The sequence below is a fragment of the Cyanistes caeruleus genome, chromosome 14, assembly GCF_971803275.1.
Source record: "Cyanistes caeruleus chromosome 14, bCyaCae1.hap1.1, whole genome shotgun sequence".
Classification (NCBI taxonomy): domain Eukaryota; kingdom Metazoa; phylum Chordata; class Aves; order Passeriformes; family Paridae; genus Cyanistes; species Cyanistes caeruleus.
The window spans coordinates 2,011,227-2,026,343 of NC_141714.1; the positions used below are offsets into that span (position 1 = coordinate 2,011,227).

General features: G+C 51.0%; 1 protein-coding gene across 11 annotated transcripts in view; it reads left to right on the forward strand.

Annotated features, from left to right (window-relative positions):
- The window catches only part of ARHGEF9 (Cdc42 guanine nucleotide exchange factor 9), a 188,862-nt gene that overhangs the window by 61,334 nt on the left and 112,411 nt on the right, over positions 1-15,117 (forward strand). Inside the window, exon 1 of one of the 11 annotated variants that reach the window (XM_023926771.2) lies at positions 11,024-11,282. The exons of 8 other annotated variants lie outside the window; for them this stretch is intronic. In XM_023926771.2, coding sequence (XP_023782539.2) covers positions 11,136-11,282 — 147 coding nt within the window. In that variant the 5' untranslated portion in view covers positions 11,024-11,135. Of the gene's footprint in view, positions 1-11,023; positions 11,283-11,932; positions 12,083-15,117 lie in introns of those variants that run through there. 2 more of the 11 variants (XM_086850907.1, XM_086850906.1) reach the window with 2 other exon arrangements.

A 15,117-nucleotide genomic window follows, 5' to 3' on the forward strand; every position in this document is an offset into this window, starting at 1 on the left:
GTGTGGGCTGCCATTCTCAACAACCAGCTCTGTTTCAGTGAAAGAGAAAGGGGATATTGTAATTCCTGCAAATGAGTGGAAAACGACTGGAGCTCTTACAGGATTGAACATAAAAATTATTACAAAGAAGTGAATGCTTGAAGAGAAGTAAAGCTCAGCCCCTCTGCCTGGGCTGGTTTGTGTGGGGGCAGAGAACTCCTGGGGTGTCCCAGGGGTTGGGCCCATCAGGGCTGGGGGAGCAGAGCTGTTAATGATGTTAAAAATAACCCTGAAATACAAGAAAAGTGAAGGGAGGGGGGAGAACAGAAAAAGAAATAAACCTCATTCTGGGGGCAGAGCTCATAATGAGCCATTTTCTCTCTCCCTGCAGTTTGGTTTTTCTGTAGCCATCAAGTCCAAAATATTCTGGAAGTTTATGTATCACCAGGAAACAGAGGCTGAGCATCAAGTAAGGAATGAAGGAGTGTGGCTGTGAATGGAACAACAACTGGGAGGCCACAAGGGCTGAGCCTAAATATCAAATCCAGGCTTGCTGTTCCCAATGTGAGGTGTACAGGGCCAGCTGGAAGTTCTGTAGGAGTTTCCTGTGCCTTTATGACAAAAATTTTCATGTATTAGTGAGGGATTAGAGTCATTTAGAGGTGCAGAGGAATCCCCTCCCTTCTTCCTCTCCATGGGATCAGTGTGTTCTTCATGCAGGAGGCTCCATCAAATTCCCTTTCCGGCAGAGCTGACACCTGAGCATTCCTATAAATTGAAGGTACCAACATCAAGGATTTCTGCACCCAAAGTTGTGCTCAGGCAGACACAAGTGGGATATTAATATAAATAACTGAGGTTATTAATAGAACCCAGCAGCCAACATATGGCTGTGTAGTGGAAGCAGAGTAAAGCATGAGCCACACATTCCTTTTTAAGAGCATGCATTCACACCTTTCCCTTCACACAGCATATTTTTGGGATGCCTCCACAGTTAGTCTGCTCTCCCCAACAGGCTATTTTTACCTCCTCACAACATGGCTTAGTTAAGAAAAATGGTGTTTTAGCACCAATTCTGTACATTTCCAGCCCACTCCTTTCCAAAATAGCCCCACCCCAGCAGATGCAGGTGGTAAATGCAGCGGAGTGCTTGGATCAGCACCAGGCAGGGGAATTTTCTGGCTGCATTTCCAGCCTGGGGCACAGCTCAGCTGAGCCATGTTGTGCTTTTCATGGATTTCAGATGCCATCCCAGAGTGCAAGCAGGCAAGGGCCACGCTCCCTACATTTATCTCGGCACCTCTTTGATTCTGGCTTGGTTTTTTTTCACAGCTGAAGCTTGAAGGAGTCTCAGGGATTGTCTTTAGCCATGTGAGCTGCTTTGGCTTTGGCTTTGTGGGGGAAAATCTCAACACCTGATCTTGCAGCCTTACCTGGCTTACACAAATAATCTCAATTTCTTTGTTGAGGGTCTGTACATCCATCTGCATTTTGTACAAACTGAGGGTAAACCACAAAATCTATTCTCGTAGGTGGAAGGCAGGGAAATTTCCAATGGCTGCCTGGATCACTTATTTCTCCTGCCATATTCTTAACATGGTTAAAATTGGCAGTTTACAGGAATTGCAGGCTTGGAGGCGTTAGGACACTCATCCTGCCTGCCAGCATCCCTTTCTAAGAACCTGGGAAGATTAGTGAAGCGTAGATTTTTCCCATGTTGAAGTTTATAAGGATGAAAAGCTCCGTGTGGAATATATCTGTGCAACTTCAGTGGCAAAAATTGCTAAGCACATTATATATAGATAGCAAAGTGCTTTCTTTAGGGACTGCCACAGACTGCTCCTGAGATAGCTAAGCAGACAAGTAAATAGTAAAATATGGGTATATTTAGCACTCCAGAAGGCGATGGATGGTGTTCAGACTTCACATCACACAGGCTCTTAAAGTCTTTACCTCAGTGTAATCCCTTGTAGTCAGCACTGATGTGGTGGCACATTTGGGACCTAATTACAAGCTCCACTGCCAATCCAAGTACCAAATGGTGAAGGACAGATTTGGGAGGTAAAAACCGGAGGCATCCTGACTCATGGAAGGGGAGGCAGGAAAAGGCCGACGCAGTTTAATGGGATTTGGATTAAATGTGGTTTAATGGGATTTGGGTGTAATTGTGGGTTTGAATGCCTGCCTGCCTCTCTGGTTCGTGCAGGCATTGCTTGGGTGGATGTATCCTGGTTTGCATCCACTTCAAAAATCTCACTGGGGTGCCTGTGGTCAAACTGGGGATGTGATTTCACAGAAGCCCCTGCCAGGTTTGTCACAGCACATCCCCCTGGGGTGGTGGGAGAGCAGTGCCTGAATCGATGGCCAGAGAGCCAGAGGGGTCGTGGGAAGCTCTGATAACTTTCCCACCTGAGTTCAGAACAGGTTTTCCTTTTGGATGTTTTTTTTTTTCCTTCTGGATGTTTTTTTCCTTCTGAATTTTTTCCCTGTTTGTGTCGAGCTCGAGGACTTCCCACTTCAAACTCCCCCTCTTTTCCTGAGGCTGTTGAAAAGACTCAGGTGTGTTTCTGGCTGCCATGCCAGCCTCGAAAATCTGCAGAGAATATTTGCAAATATTCTTTGAATCAAAAATTCAAATCATATCATTGAATCAAACCCACAACCTCTCTTGGATAGCATCCATCTCCTCTTCCTTCCCTTTTTCCTGGCCTTTTGTAAGAACATTTCTGCTGTTGTTGAGGATATTCATACCCACACACAAACTCTGTGGTGATGCAGTGGTGCATTATTGACAGAGAGTCTCGGGGTTTTTAAATCCATGAAATGGCAGAGCTGTATTTCAGTTAGTGGAAAGGAGCTGTGTTGAAGTGGTTTTGTGGTTGTTGTCTTCCTTCCAAGGGTGCTGTCCTCAAACCAGTGCTCATTATTCCAAAGGAAGGTCATGCACCCTGCTAGTTGTCCTTAGAGGAAGGGTGAGGCTTATGTGGAAATAATGGAATTATTTAACAGGATAATAATTTACTCCACAACTGGAGTAAATCACCAAATCTGGGAACCTCAGGTGTGCTGCAGAGTTTGGTGTTTCTTCAGAATCCTTCAGGAACAGTTTCTTGAGGAGCTTTTCCTCCTGTGCTATGCCAGGTGACTCCCGTGGTTTGTCTGATGCATCTCTGGGTGACTTTTTCAGGCTCGTGCTTTCCTACAAGCTGGGATGTTGTAAGGAGTGAGCAGAGCTGGCAGCCTGGCTGCTGGGAGGTGACACGGTGACAATAATGCTGAGTGGCTCCTGTACGTTCCTGGCAGTGGGACATGGACAAGGGACATGGCAGGGAATTCATGGGCTGCTGCAGTAACCCCCAGGTGAAAGCAGGGAGAACTCCAGCCCCTCACAGTGCTGGGGAGTGTGGCAAAGGGTGTGATCCCTTTTCTGGGCTGCCTCCCTGGGGCTCTGGGGACAGGCAGCCCGGGACAACCCCATTTGTTCCCAGAAACTGCACAGGGTCATGTTCCATCCCCTTCATTTCCAAGCCTCCAGCCACTAGAGGGAGAGAATGCCACATATTTATGGCTTCGTTTTCGTGTGGGGATGTGTTTGATGAAGGAATTCACCAAGGCTTTCCAGGCAGTCCCAAAGTTGAGTTTAACTCCATCATTTATCTGGGCTTGGTTCTATAACTGCTCCTGAGATCTGGCTCCCGGAGACTTTGGCTGGCGCACGCCCTGAGTTCTCAAACGCTCTGGAAGCTGTTCAGTGATCCCTGGCCATGTTTTACACCCTGTACTTTCTGTTGAGCATCCCTGCTGTGAAATGTTTTGGTGGGGAAACCTTTGTCTCCCGCTGGATGCGCCTGTCCGCTCGCGTTACCCACAGCCCAGCGCACCGCCAGCACCGCGGGACACCAAACCCCCTTCCCCTTCTCCCTGGCAAACCTCCCACTCCTGGAGCCCGTGGCCTGCTCCCTGTGCTAGAATAAAACAAACCCAAGAGGCATCTGGTTTCATTTGGAATTAAAGCTTCGAGTCAGTAATTGTTGTAGGCAGATGAGTTTTAACGATTTTGAAGGACACCAGCGAGGAGCTGTGGGTTGAGGGAAGTCTGAGGAGGGGAATGCAGGGGTTTGGAGGGGTCTGGGAGTGAAAGCAGCACACTGAGTGCTTTGGAGAATCACAGCCCCCGGTGTGCAGTGCTGTTTAGCAGGAGATTTCACATCCCTCTGCACATGGTGGCTGGGAAGAGAAAATCTCTCTGCTTTGCTTTTGATTGCAGAGGGTGACTCAAGGCAAGGCTCCCTCAGAAGGGAAACCTCACAATGCTTTAGCAGCCTGAAGTATTGAGGGAGAGCATTTCTCTGGGAAATGTTCCTGCCTCTAAAAGTGAATAGTTCCAGTTAATTGAGAGGCTCAGCAAAGAGGTTTCCTTAGGCTGATGGAGCATCCATGCACATGATGCCCCAGCTCAAGAAGTTCTCCTGGTGAGGTTGGGCTGGGCTCAGCTGCTCCTTTCCCCTCCTGTTTCTCTTGCCCAGATGTGCCCTGGCTGGCACAGCTGATGGCAGGCATGGCAAAGCAGGGAGGGAATGTGCAGGAGGACACTAAAAACCTCCAGATTGACCTGACCCAGGCATGTGGGGACTAAATGTGCATCACCCTGGTCACAGCACTCCTCACAGTCCTGGGTGACATCACTGCACACCCCATACTTGGAGGGCTGAGGTTGGGCTGCTCCAGGAGCATTTCCTGCTCCTCCCTGCACCCCTGGCTCTCCCAACACATCCTGGGAGCTCAGACTGGCTGAGGCCCTGAAAACAGGGCTGGGATCTGAGCTGCTTCAGCATCCAGGGCCAGGGGTCACAGCTTGAATTAAATAAGAGTGAGAGGAGCACCCAGTGAATGTGAAATCCTCTGATGGCTCCGTGCATCCTGAGGAACTGTGGCCATAAATACAAGCTGCTTGTTAAGCCCTCCTCACCTGCCTGGAGGAGATGAGAGATCCTGGGAAATCAACCTCCTTGCCTTGTGCTTTGCTGGTGGAGAGCCAAGCTGTAAAGTTGTTTTTGAGGCAGGAATCCTGTGGATTCAAGTGGGAGCTGGACTGTGCCTGCATCAGGCTGTGCCAGTTCACTGCTGGGCTTTCCACGGCAGGAAAAGCAGCTCTGTTCTGGGCTCTGGGTGTGTTTGTGGTGTAGGATGGGCTGGGCAGCTCCAGCAGGATCCTCACGGGCTTTGGGTGGGGGAGAGGGGACAGGCAGGGTTAGGGTTAGGGTTAGGAGCTGTGTGTGGGTCTGGCTGTTGGTTTGGGACAGGAGCTGTGTGTGGGTCTGGCTGTTGGTTTGGGACAGGAGCTGTGTGTGGGTCTGGCTGTTGGTTTGGGACAGGAGCTGTGTGTGGGTCTGGCTGTTGGTTTGGGACAGGAGCTGTGTGTGGGTCTGGCTGTTGGTTTGGGATAGGAGCTGTATGTGGGTCTGGCTGTTGGTTTGGGATAGGAGCTGTATGTGGGTCTGGCTGTTGGTTTGGGACAGGAGCTGTGTGTGGGTCTGGCTGTTGGTTTGGGACAGGAGCTGTGTGTGGGTCTGGCTGTTGGTGTGGGACAGGAGCTGTGTGTGGGTCTGGCTGTTGGTGTGGGACAGGAGCTGTGTGTGGGTCTGGCTGTTGGTGTGGGACAGGAGCTGTGTGTGGGTCTGGCTGTTGGTTTGGGACAGGCAGGAGCTGTGTGTGGGTCTGGCTGTTGGTTTGGGACAGGAGCTGTGTGTGGGTCTGGCTGTTGGTTTGGGACAGGCAGGAGCTGTGTGTGGGTCTGGCTGTTGGTTTGGGACAGGAGCTGTGTGTGGGTCTGGCTGTTGGTTTGGGACAGGCAGGAGCTGTGTGTGGGTCTGGCTGTTGGTTTGGGACAGGAGCTGTGTGTGGGTCTGGCTGTTGGTTTGGGACAGAGCAGGGCTGTGAGAGCCCCCAGGCCATGAGACAGGGCCATGTTGAGGGCTCTGGAGGCTCCATCCTGGGCTCCTGCATGGAATTCCTGCATGGAATGTCCCTCCAGGCACCAGGGAGGAGCACAGCCTCAGGGTTTATGGATTTGCTGGTGTGACCTCAAAATGCAGGACCCAGGGCAGCATTTATTGTTTCCCTGTCAATCTCACAAACAGCAATGCTAAGCTCTAGTTTTCTTTTTTTAAAAAATACCTTTTTTGGCTGCAGATCTCTTAGTACACAAATGAAATGAATTTGTATTTGAGCATTGTGCTGCTTGTAAAACCCTTTCAGTTTCAAATTTAGTTTTATTCCTTTTTTTAATCTCCATAGGATTTTCCCTAAATAAGCAGAACTAGGGCAGTGCTAGTGACAGATGGAGATAAGGAAGACTTGGATGCTGGAGACACTTTACTGGGCTTGGAGATGTGAACTGGGGTGCTTTCCTCACCACCCAAAGAGTTTAATTTGTCTGCAGGTTATTAATTTTCACCTCTAAAACAGAGGGCATGGCAACAGAGAGCTTTCCTTGGCAACAGACTCCTTGGGTTCATTAAAGCAGAGATGGGAGGTTTGCAAGTGGAAAAAGTTGAGTGATATTAGCAAATCAAATGGGCTGAGGCATCAGGAGTCTTGTCAGTCAGGCGGGGGTGACAGGAGAAGGAATAGTAAACAACATGCAAACCATCTTGAAGGAGATGTTTTGGAAGCAGGCAGATCTGGGATTTGCCTGTTTTCCTGCCTTCCCAAGAGCAGGATGGACTGGAGAGGGCTGGGAGGAACCTCTGTGTGTCTGGCAGACTGTGGGCAGTGAACTGAAGAGGTTACTTAATAAAAAAACTGCTTTTTACAAGCAGGTTTCCAACCTGTGGTTTCCCACTAGGGCTTTTGTAAAAGTTCCAGTTGGTTTTGATCCTCTCCAAAGCTGAAGCTGGAATTTTGTTGGTAAAATCCCACAAAAAGCTGTTGGAGGGGGGTCTTTGGGAGCGTGGCCATGCCTAGTCCATGCCCTCCCTCCTCTCCCATGGATTAGGCTGTGTGTGGCACATTCCTCTGCCTGGAGCCACATGGGGGCTGTTTGCACTGGGACTGCTAAATATAAATACTGCAATTAATTAATAATGCCCAATGCATTAAATTCCTAATTAAATTAGGAATAACTGGAGTTTGGACCAGCATACAGAGTGTGCATACAAGTGATTCAGATTGGAGAAGGGGTTTGGAGCAGGGGGAGAGGTTTGGGGTGCCCTGTCTGTCCCTGCCAGTGGCCACTGTGTCACCTGAGGAGGTGAGGGGAAGCCCCTGGCTCTCAGGTAATGATCTCCCTCCCTTGCTGGGGTAAACAGCCAGATCCCAATCACATCCATCACAGAGAGAAACGTTTCAGGCACTTGTTCCAGTCCTATGCTTCTATGATTCTATAATTTATGACTGAAACTATCTTTGTGTCAGAGTTAGTTCAGGAGGACACTCGTATCTGGGCTTCTGAATATGTCATCTCCTATTAAAGAACAAACAAACTCCCTTGTAATGTACCATAAATAATAATAATACTTTGCAAGAGCCCGAAGGGCTGTGTTATTGCTGTGCTAATCAGAGAGGCACTGGGCCATTAGCAGAGTATTCCATGGGGTTTGGGCTTTTTTTTCCTGCAGGAGGGTACGAGTTTCATAGCTGTGCAGCGTGGCTGATTGGTTTATAAAGCCAGGCTGGAGAATTCCTAATAGAGGTTAGACAAATTCCCCTCCTTTCTCATTAATTAACCTGTAGGATTTGGTGCCTGTTCTTTGCAGTTCAATAGACACAATGACTGCAGGAACATATTTGTGCTCTCTGATATGGAATGAGGAACATCTGCCTTCTGCAGCAGTGAAATAGCAGTGTGAGACAGGGCTCTCCAAAGCCTCTCCTGCCTCAGTGAGGAAATTCCAGGCTGAAATTTCCATGAGGAGGTGTTGGATGGGGAATGTTGGCTGGGGAGGAAAGGCAAGGGGTGAAAAGCAAAAGAAGGGAAATCTCCTCATGAAACCAACAGCAGGGTGGGGGAAAAAGCATTTTGGGAAAAGTTCCCACATCCAAAAGAGCAAAACTCTCCCAGTGGGATTAAGGGAGGGAGGCCTTGAAGATCTAAAGGAGATTTCAGTGGTGATGTGGTAACACAATAGCAGGAAGAAAAGACAGGAGAGGCAGGTGAAATCCTGCAATGCTGCTCTCACAGGCTGCAAGGAAATGAACCTTCATGTTTGGGATCCCAGGGCTGGGTTCTGGGTGTCTCAAACAAGGGTTCTGCTCCCAAAAGCTGCTCTGCAATAATAATAAAAACTAATAAAATTATATTAAATTATCAATTATATTAAATTATAAAATTAAATTAAATGAAATAATAAAAACTGGAAATAAAGGTGGGAGAGCAGGGTGGGTTCTGGGAGGATGGGACTGTGGAGGGAATGCCAGTGAAGTCTTCTGTGTGTTATTTCCATGACTCCAGATGTGGTGGATGAGGCACAAGGACCAAGGTTATTTTTGCTGTTTCACTGTGATGTGATACTGAGTGTCCTCCTGCTTGGCTTTTGAGTGGCTCTCCAGCTGCAGGGAATTAGGAGAAAATAAATTACATGTGGAAAAGTGGCATTAATCTGATAATTCAGGCAGTCACTGCTACTGCAGAGGTGAACACTGCCCCTTCCTTCCCTGCCTTCACTTCTCTGCTCAGTCACAAGGAGACTTCAGCCTGGACTGGGCTGAGAGTGAAGCAGGGCAGCTGATTTTGATCCTTATTCAAAAGACAGAAACTTTTGGAGGCTGTGATAGGTCAAACATGAGCAGCTCTGCTGAGACTGACTGGGACATTGTGTTATTGATGAGCAATCCACGAGTTCTTCCTGGGGATTTCCTCTGCAGAGATCCCCCAGACCTGAGCAAAGCCTCCTTCCTCTCTTGCCAGGATGTGCTCGGATGGTAGAAATTCCATTTATTTGTGAGCTAAAGAGCAGGGCAGGAGCCTGCAGTGTGATCTCTGTGCCCAACCACTGCACACTGAGAGCTGCCTCTGTTTCCCTGTGGGCAATGTGGGTTTTCCTACCAGAGCAGTGCCCGTGGCACAATCCCACAATGTTCTGTGTCTCCCAGCCAGCTCGGGGCTGTGCTTGGGAACATTGAACCTCTGGGATGTGCTGGGTGGGCACAGAGCCCCCCGTGCCCTCGGGTGTGCCAGGCTGCAGCAGTCCCTGGCACAGGAGCCAGCACCTCCTGTCCATCCCTGGGAGATGCTCTCCTCCAGCACAGGGAAGTGGAGAATCAGAGAATCCCTCAATCTCCTGAGCTGGAAGGAGCCCACAAGGATGATCACAGCCCTGAACAGGACCCAGAAGAAGCTCACAGGTGGCTTTTCCCTGTTCCCCCTGCTCTGGCAGGGACTCTGGGCTTGGTCCCCTGCCCGCTGGCTGCCTGCAGAGCGCTTTGCATTGACAATGAGGCAGCAGAGGTGCATTTTCTTGGCAGGGAAATGCAGCTGGGTTCTCTCTGAGCTTCCCCGTGCCAGGGAGAACGGCTGCCCCACTGCTCTGGGCAGGATGGGATTTGTGTGCAGCCTGCTGCCCATTCAGAGATTTGGCTGATCCTGGGGCTTTCTTGCCTTTCAGCACCTTCACAGGGAGCAAGAATTAACCTGGCAACTCTTGGTTTGCTTCTCAAATCAGCTTAGAGTAAACAAGGCATAGGAAGTGAAACAGTGCAATATGAGCCTTATTGACAGGCCTGATCAACAGCTGGCAGGAGAGAAACTGGGATTGTTCTGCTCCTGAGTAACAGTCCTGCACAGAAAAATCCTCCTCCTCCTCCAGATCCACATTCCCAATTTGAGCAGCAGGGTGGGATGTGCCAAACAAACCCATTTGCGCTGCCAGGGTGCAACTTTGACCAAAGTGAGAGGAGTTTGGATGATGCAGTGCACGGTTTAAAGCTGATTTTGTGCTTAAGAGGGTCATTGTTGTATTCTCTGCGTGTGTGCTGACAACAGTGCAGATCTCATTTAATGTTTCCTTTCAGTTAGAGATAACCTGATCATTGCTGTGTTTTCAGTCCAAGTTTCTCAGGGGAGCATTGTCCACTCAGGAGATGTCAGCCAGTTCTGCTGTCCCAGCTCTCCCAGCCTCTGCAGCTTTTGAATCAGTTTTTTGGTGAGGTTGTGCTGCCTCTGGCTGACATCCCGAGCAGGTGAGGTACCTGTAAGATGAATTCCAGGGCTGCTCAGAGCCGTGGCCATCACCTGCTGCAGGAGATGGGGCTCTCCCTGACTGACAACACATTCCAGCACGTGGCATTTTCCAATGAGAGCCCTCCTGTGGATGTAAATAACTTACCTGGTGTTTCTGTCACTCAAAATTCAGGCAGAATTCTGAAGTTTGGACAGCTCTAAGCATTTGCCTCCTGTCTCCTTCTTTTGTCAGCCATCTCTGGGAATAATGATGGCTGTCAGTGCTTGTACAGAAGGTGATGGGATATGGCTTGATGGAACTGGAGCAGGCTGTGTGGGGCCCCAGCAGTGCAGAGACGCTGGGCAGCGTCCCTTCAGTCCTGCCTGCACTTCTGGTCTGTCCCATTTCAATAAATAAGTGAAGACACCTAAGCTCTGATCCTGCTGAGTGGCACAGGACCAGCAGAAAGTGGCAGTCACGAGGAGCTGCGTGTTGTTCCCTGACTCCAAATCTCCAGCTGCAGGGAAAATGTTGACTCCTCCAGAGGCCAGGAGCGGGAGATCCAAATGCCCTTCTGCCCTTGAGGCATGGAGAAAAAACCCGTGCAAACACAACCCTAAATCCTCTGCAGCTGGAGCTGAGGAGATTGGAGCTTCTCCACAGATTTTACAGCACATCCTGTGCGTGGATCCAGCATGTCCAGTGTCCCCAGCGTCCTGGCCGTGCCCAGAGCACGCTGCCAGCCATTCCCCACCTTGTCTCCACGATTCCTACCTGCCCTCTCCTGTCCCTGGAGCCAGCTGCAGACTCAGCTGCCAAAGAGGGGATTTTGGGAACATCGCTGGGGCATTTTCCTGTACTCAGGGGTGTGTCAGTCCTTCTCCGGGCTGCCCCTTCCTGTGGGCACCGAGCCCCGGGATGGCGGCAGGGGCTGCGCCACCGGCGCCGTGAGCGGCCTTGGCCAACTCCTGGCATCCCCACATCCCCGTGCCCACCATGGGGAGAACCATGTCGACGTGCGTGTCCCAGCTGGAGGATCCGCGAGGATTCAGCCCCGTTCCCACTTGGCTCTACACATCCCATATGCTGCCGCCGCCTCTTCCAACCAGCGCCAGACACCGCCATCTCCTCTCCCTCGACGTGGTGGGTGGCCGGATCGATGAGCAACGCTTCAGGAGTGTGGTTTTGCTTTCTTGGCTGTGCAGAGGGGCTCTCGTTTCCTCGCTGTGGCCAGAAAGTGGGGAGAATCCGGGGGAGCAGGCAGGGGATGATGAGGAGTGGGGAGCAGGGCGCTGGAGATGGGGGAGGATCAGGTGCAGCGCTGGGCTGGGAGCTTTGCTTTCAGTGGGAAGGGGACTCATCCTTCGTGTGGAGAGCAGAATGAGAACCTGCTGCCCTTTGAACGTCAGCAAAATCCCCAGCCCCTTGCTGAGTGTGGAACATGTGCTGGCTCTGCAGAGCCGGCGTCCTGCAGCGCTGGGGCCCAGGGTGACCGGCCACCGGCAGCAGGACCCTCCCCAAATTCGCATCGCTGCCCCCTTCCCTCCCCTCCCTCCTACTCCCCTCCCCTCCTGCAGAGTTTCAAAGCACGGCATGGGGGAAAAAAAAAAAAAAAAAAAAAAAAAAAAGGAAAAGAAGGAAAAGAAGGACATCCCCCTCCCCTCAAATCCCTGGGTCCGTGACTGAAATAAATAAGCAGAATCCCAGGTAGTGAGGAGGCTGCTAATAACGTGCTCCTGACAGGCACGGGATTGCCGGGCTGAGGGATGGCTGACTGAAAGCTCCAGGCTAGGGTGGGGGTGGGGGGCTTCTTTTTTTTTTTTCCTGCCAGCTCTCGCCAGGCAGTAGGGATTTTTTTTTTTTTCTTCCCCTCCCTGATAATAAGGACATCATCAGAAGCAAGATGCAGTGGCTAAGGGATGGAACAGGAATGGTGAGTTCAGGTAGCTATGTCTTTCTCTTTTCCTCTTATTGCAGTACTTTGACAGGGAAATGAACCTCCGTCCTATCTCCTGACTCCTCCTTTACTCCCTGTCCTTGAAACCATTGATCACTCTGTAGCCATTTTATAGACTCTGCTTCCCAAACTGCTGAGCAAAAGAAGGAATTGAGAGGAAGGAAGGAAGGAAGGAGGGTGGGCATGCCTCGGGGCGTGGGAGGGAGCGGCAGTGCTGGGGAGGGGGTTCCGCAGGGCGAGCCGGTGGCTCCGGGGGGGAAGCAGAGGTTTTGCCCGGTTCCCCGGGCGTGTTGAGGGCTGTGAGGAGAGAGAGAGGAGTACCCGGGGCAGCCGGGACCTGTCAGATGTGCCCCTCCGGCGGGTGATGAGTTGCGGTGCGGGGGGAGCCCGATGTGGATGGAGCCCGAGGCTGCAGCAGCCTGGCGGGGCCGGCGGGCGCTGCTCGGGCTCGGGGAGGCTCCGGCCGAGCCTCTGCCGCCCTGCATGCCTCGCTCAGCCCCTCGGGGGGCTGCTGTGCCCGGGGAAGAGGGGAACTTCATCTCCCCCGGCTCAGCAGGGCCCCTCCGTCTCATTGAGAAACTTCCCCGGGAAGAGATGCGGTTGTTACTGAGAGAGATCCTTCTCCTCTTCCTCCTCCTCCTCCTCCTGCTGCCCGGCTCGCCCTCCGTGCCCAGCTCGCCTTTGCGATGGCATTTCCCCCCGGCTCCGTGCGGTGCTTTGGGGTTCTCCCTTCCCTGGCTCTCCCCGTGCTGCGGGAGGGAGCCTCGGGCATCCCTGCGGGCTCCGGGCTCCGGCAGCACCGGGCCGGCATCACCCGGCTCAGCCCCCGCGTTCCGGCTCCCGGGGCAGCGGCAGATGCTGCTGGCAGCGGGGAGCCTTCGGGAGGGATGGCTGCCCCTTCTCCTCCTGCCCTCATCCCCTCCCCGCTGCTCCCGCACCCGGGGCTGGGGGCTTTGTGCTCCCGAAAGGCTCGGGCGGTGCTGGCGGTGCCCTGTGGGGTGTAGGCAGCGTTTGGGGTCCTGTTTAAGGTCCTGCCCACCCGGCAGCACCTCGTGGGGTTCCTGCAGCCTCCCACCCTCGGAGCATCCGCAGGGATGCGATTCCTTCCCCTGCCCTCCTCGTCCCGCAGCTCGCCCCTCTCTCTCCGCCAGCCGCCGTGTGCCGGGTCCATTGGCAGGGGTTAAAAGTGGTGCTGGGGAGCCGGGGGAGGCTCTTCTTATCTCCTTTGCCCTCTTCTCCCAGGGATGGTGCAGGACAAAGTGCTTTTCCACTTGACACAGCACAAGACTTGACACTTTCTTGCCCTCTCATCTTCCCAGATTCTTTCCTTGCTGCCGGCTGTGTTACTCTGCTCTCCTCAGTCTAATCCTTGCTTTCTCTTGGAGAGAAATTACAGTGCTTGCTGTAGCCTGTAAGAGAAGCTGTTTTGGGGAGAAAGTAAAACTCCAGTGATTGATTTTGAAGCAGGTTCTACCCGGGAATTTCCCAATATTGCTCCTTCTAACGAGAGAGAAATAAAAGAGAGAGCTGTGGTTTCTGTGTTTTATGCAGCAGTTCAACAGCCTCAGCAGTATTTGGAGATATTCCACGTATCTCCAGATGTCTGAAAATAAAAAATTATGTCAAACCAGCAAAGTAAAACTGAACCAAATAAGATCAATCCAGCAGAGGTGTTTGCAGTCCCTGGCAGTGAGGAATCTTTCCCTGGGGATGGGTGGCCCGAGGGTTCAGGGACTCCTGCCCTTGGAGCACAGCGATTTTGGGAGCACCTAAAGCCAACACTTGGTCCCTACAAGTTCTGCTCCTTTAGGAAGACAAGATGTGTTGGTCCAGATGCCCTGGCCAAGTGCCAATGTGGGTAGCAGTATTCCCTCCAATGCAGATTTCCTTGCTGTCCTCACTGGGAAGTTATTTGAAATTTTAGTGCTTCAGATGTTGATCATTTGGTGGCCTGTGCTAAACAAGTGAGTTATTCCACACCAGGAGCAGCTGCATTTCAGCAATTCAGTGGGACTATTATTACCTCAGTCTGCTGGCTAAAATGTACTGTGGAACTATCAACCAGCTCTGCTCCTGAGTGAAGGTTGGCTGCTCTGCTCACACAGCCCCCCGTGCCGTGCACAACCTCACCCTTTCATCCAGAGCCTCCCTGGACCCATTTCCATGGGCACTGAGTCTCTGTTATGCTTTTTTACTCCAATATTATTTTCTTTGTGCTGCTAAAGACCAGCAATATACATTTATTCTGTCAGCATCCCTGGATTTTGTTCTGCTCGGGCACATTGGTCAAAACCTGGATTTTAGCCTGATTTCTCCCAAGTTCTGCACAGCAGTGATTTATTCAAAATGCTGTTTTCTGTTGTTCTCAGCTTGGGTTCAACACTGAGATCTGCTCCCTTTCAGAGTTACTCATCTTTAAGAAGCGTGTCACTAATGCTTTACAAGTGATTGTACCTTTTGTTCTCGTGGCAGGTGGCTTTTTTTTTTCCAAATCAGCCCTTAAACCCAAGCTATTATTCCATAATATTAAGCTGTCGGAGCTTCTTTTTTCCCTCCTTTGCATGTGCTGCCTCCCATTTCTTAAACAATTAATCTTTTGCCAATTATGCTGGCATCCCACGGGGGTGTTTTCCATGCTTCACTGGTACCATGTTGCTGAACCCTCTAGTATTTATTCCTAACCTAGAAAATTTCAACTAATTGTCATTGGTAGTGATGAGAATCAATCTGCACATCTGAGCAGTGTGTGAGCACAATGATTATTTGGTTTGGCATTCTTCAGAGGATATTGATCCAGCATGGTAATCAAATGAGTTGAATTAAACTAGGACAAAATACAGCCTCTTCTGGATCAGTTTTTTATCTGACAAGGGCAGAGTTTTTTCCCAAGTCTTTGATTGTATTACAAGTAACACAAATGTGGATCTTCTGTGGAATTTCCTCACAAAGGATCTCCTTTTGGGTTTAATGTTGTGCCTGTGACAGTCCAGGTGAGTGCAGCCATCACCTTCAATAGATACA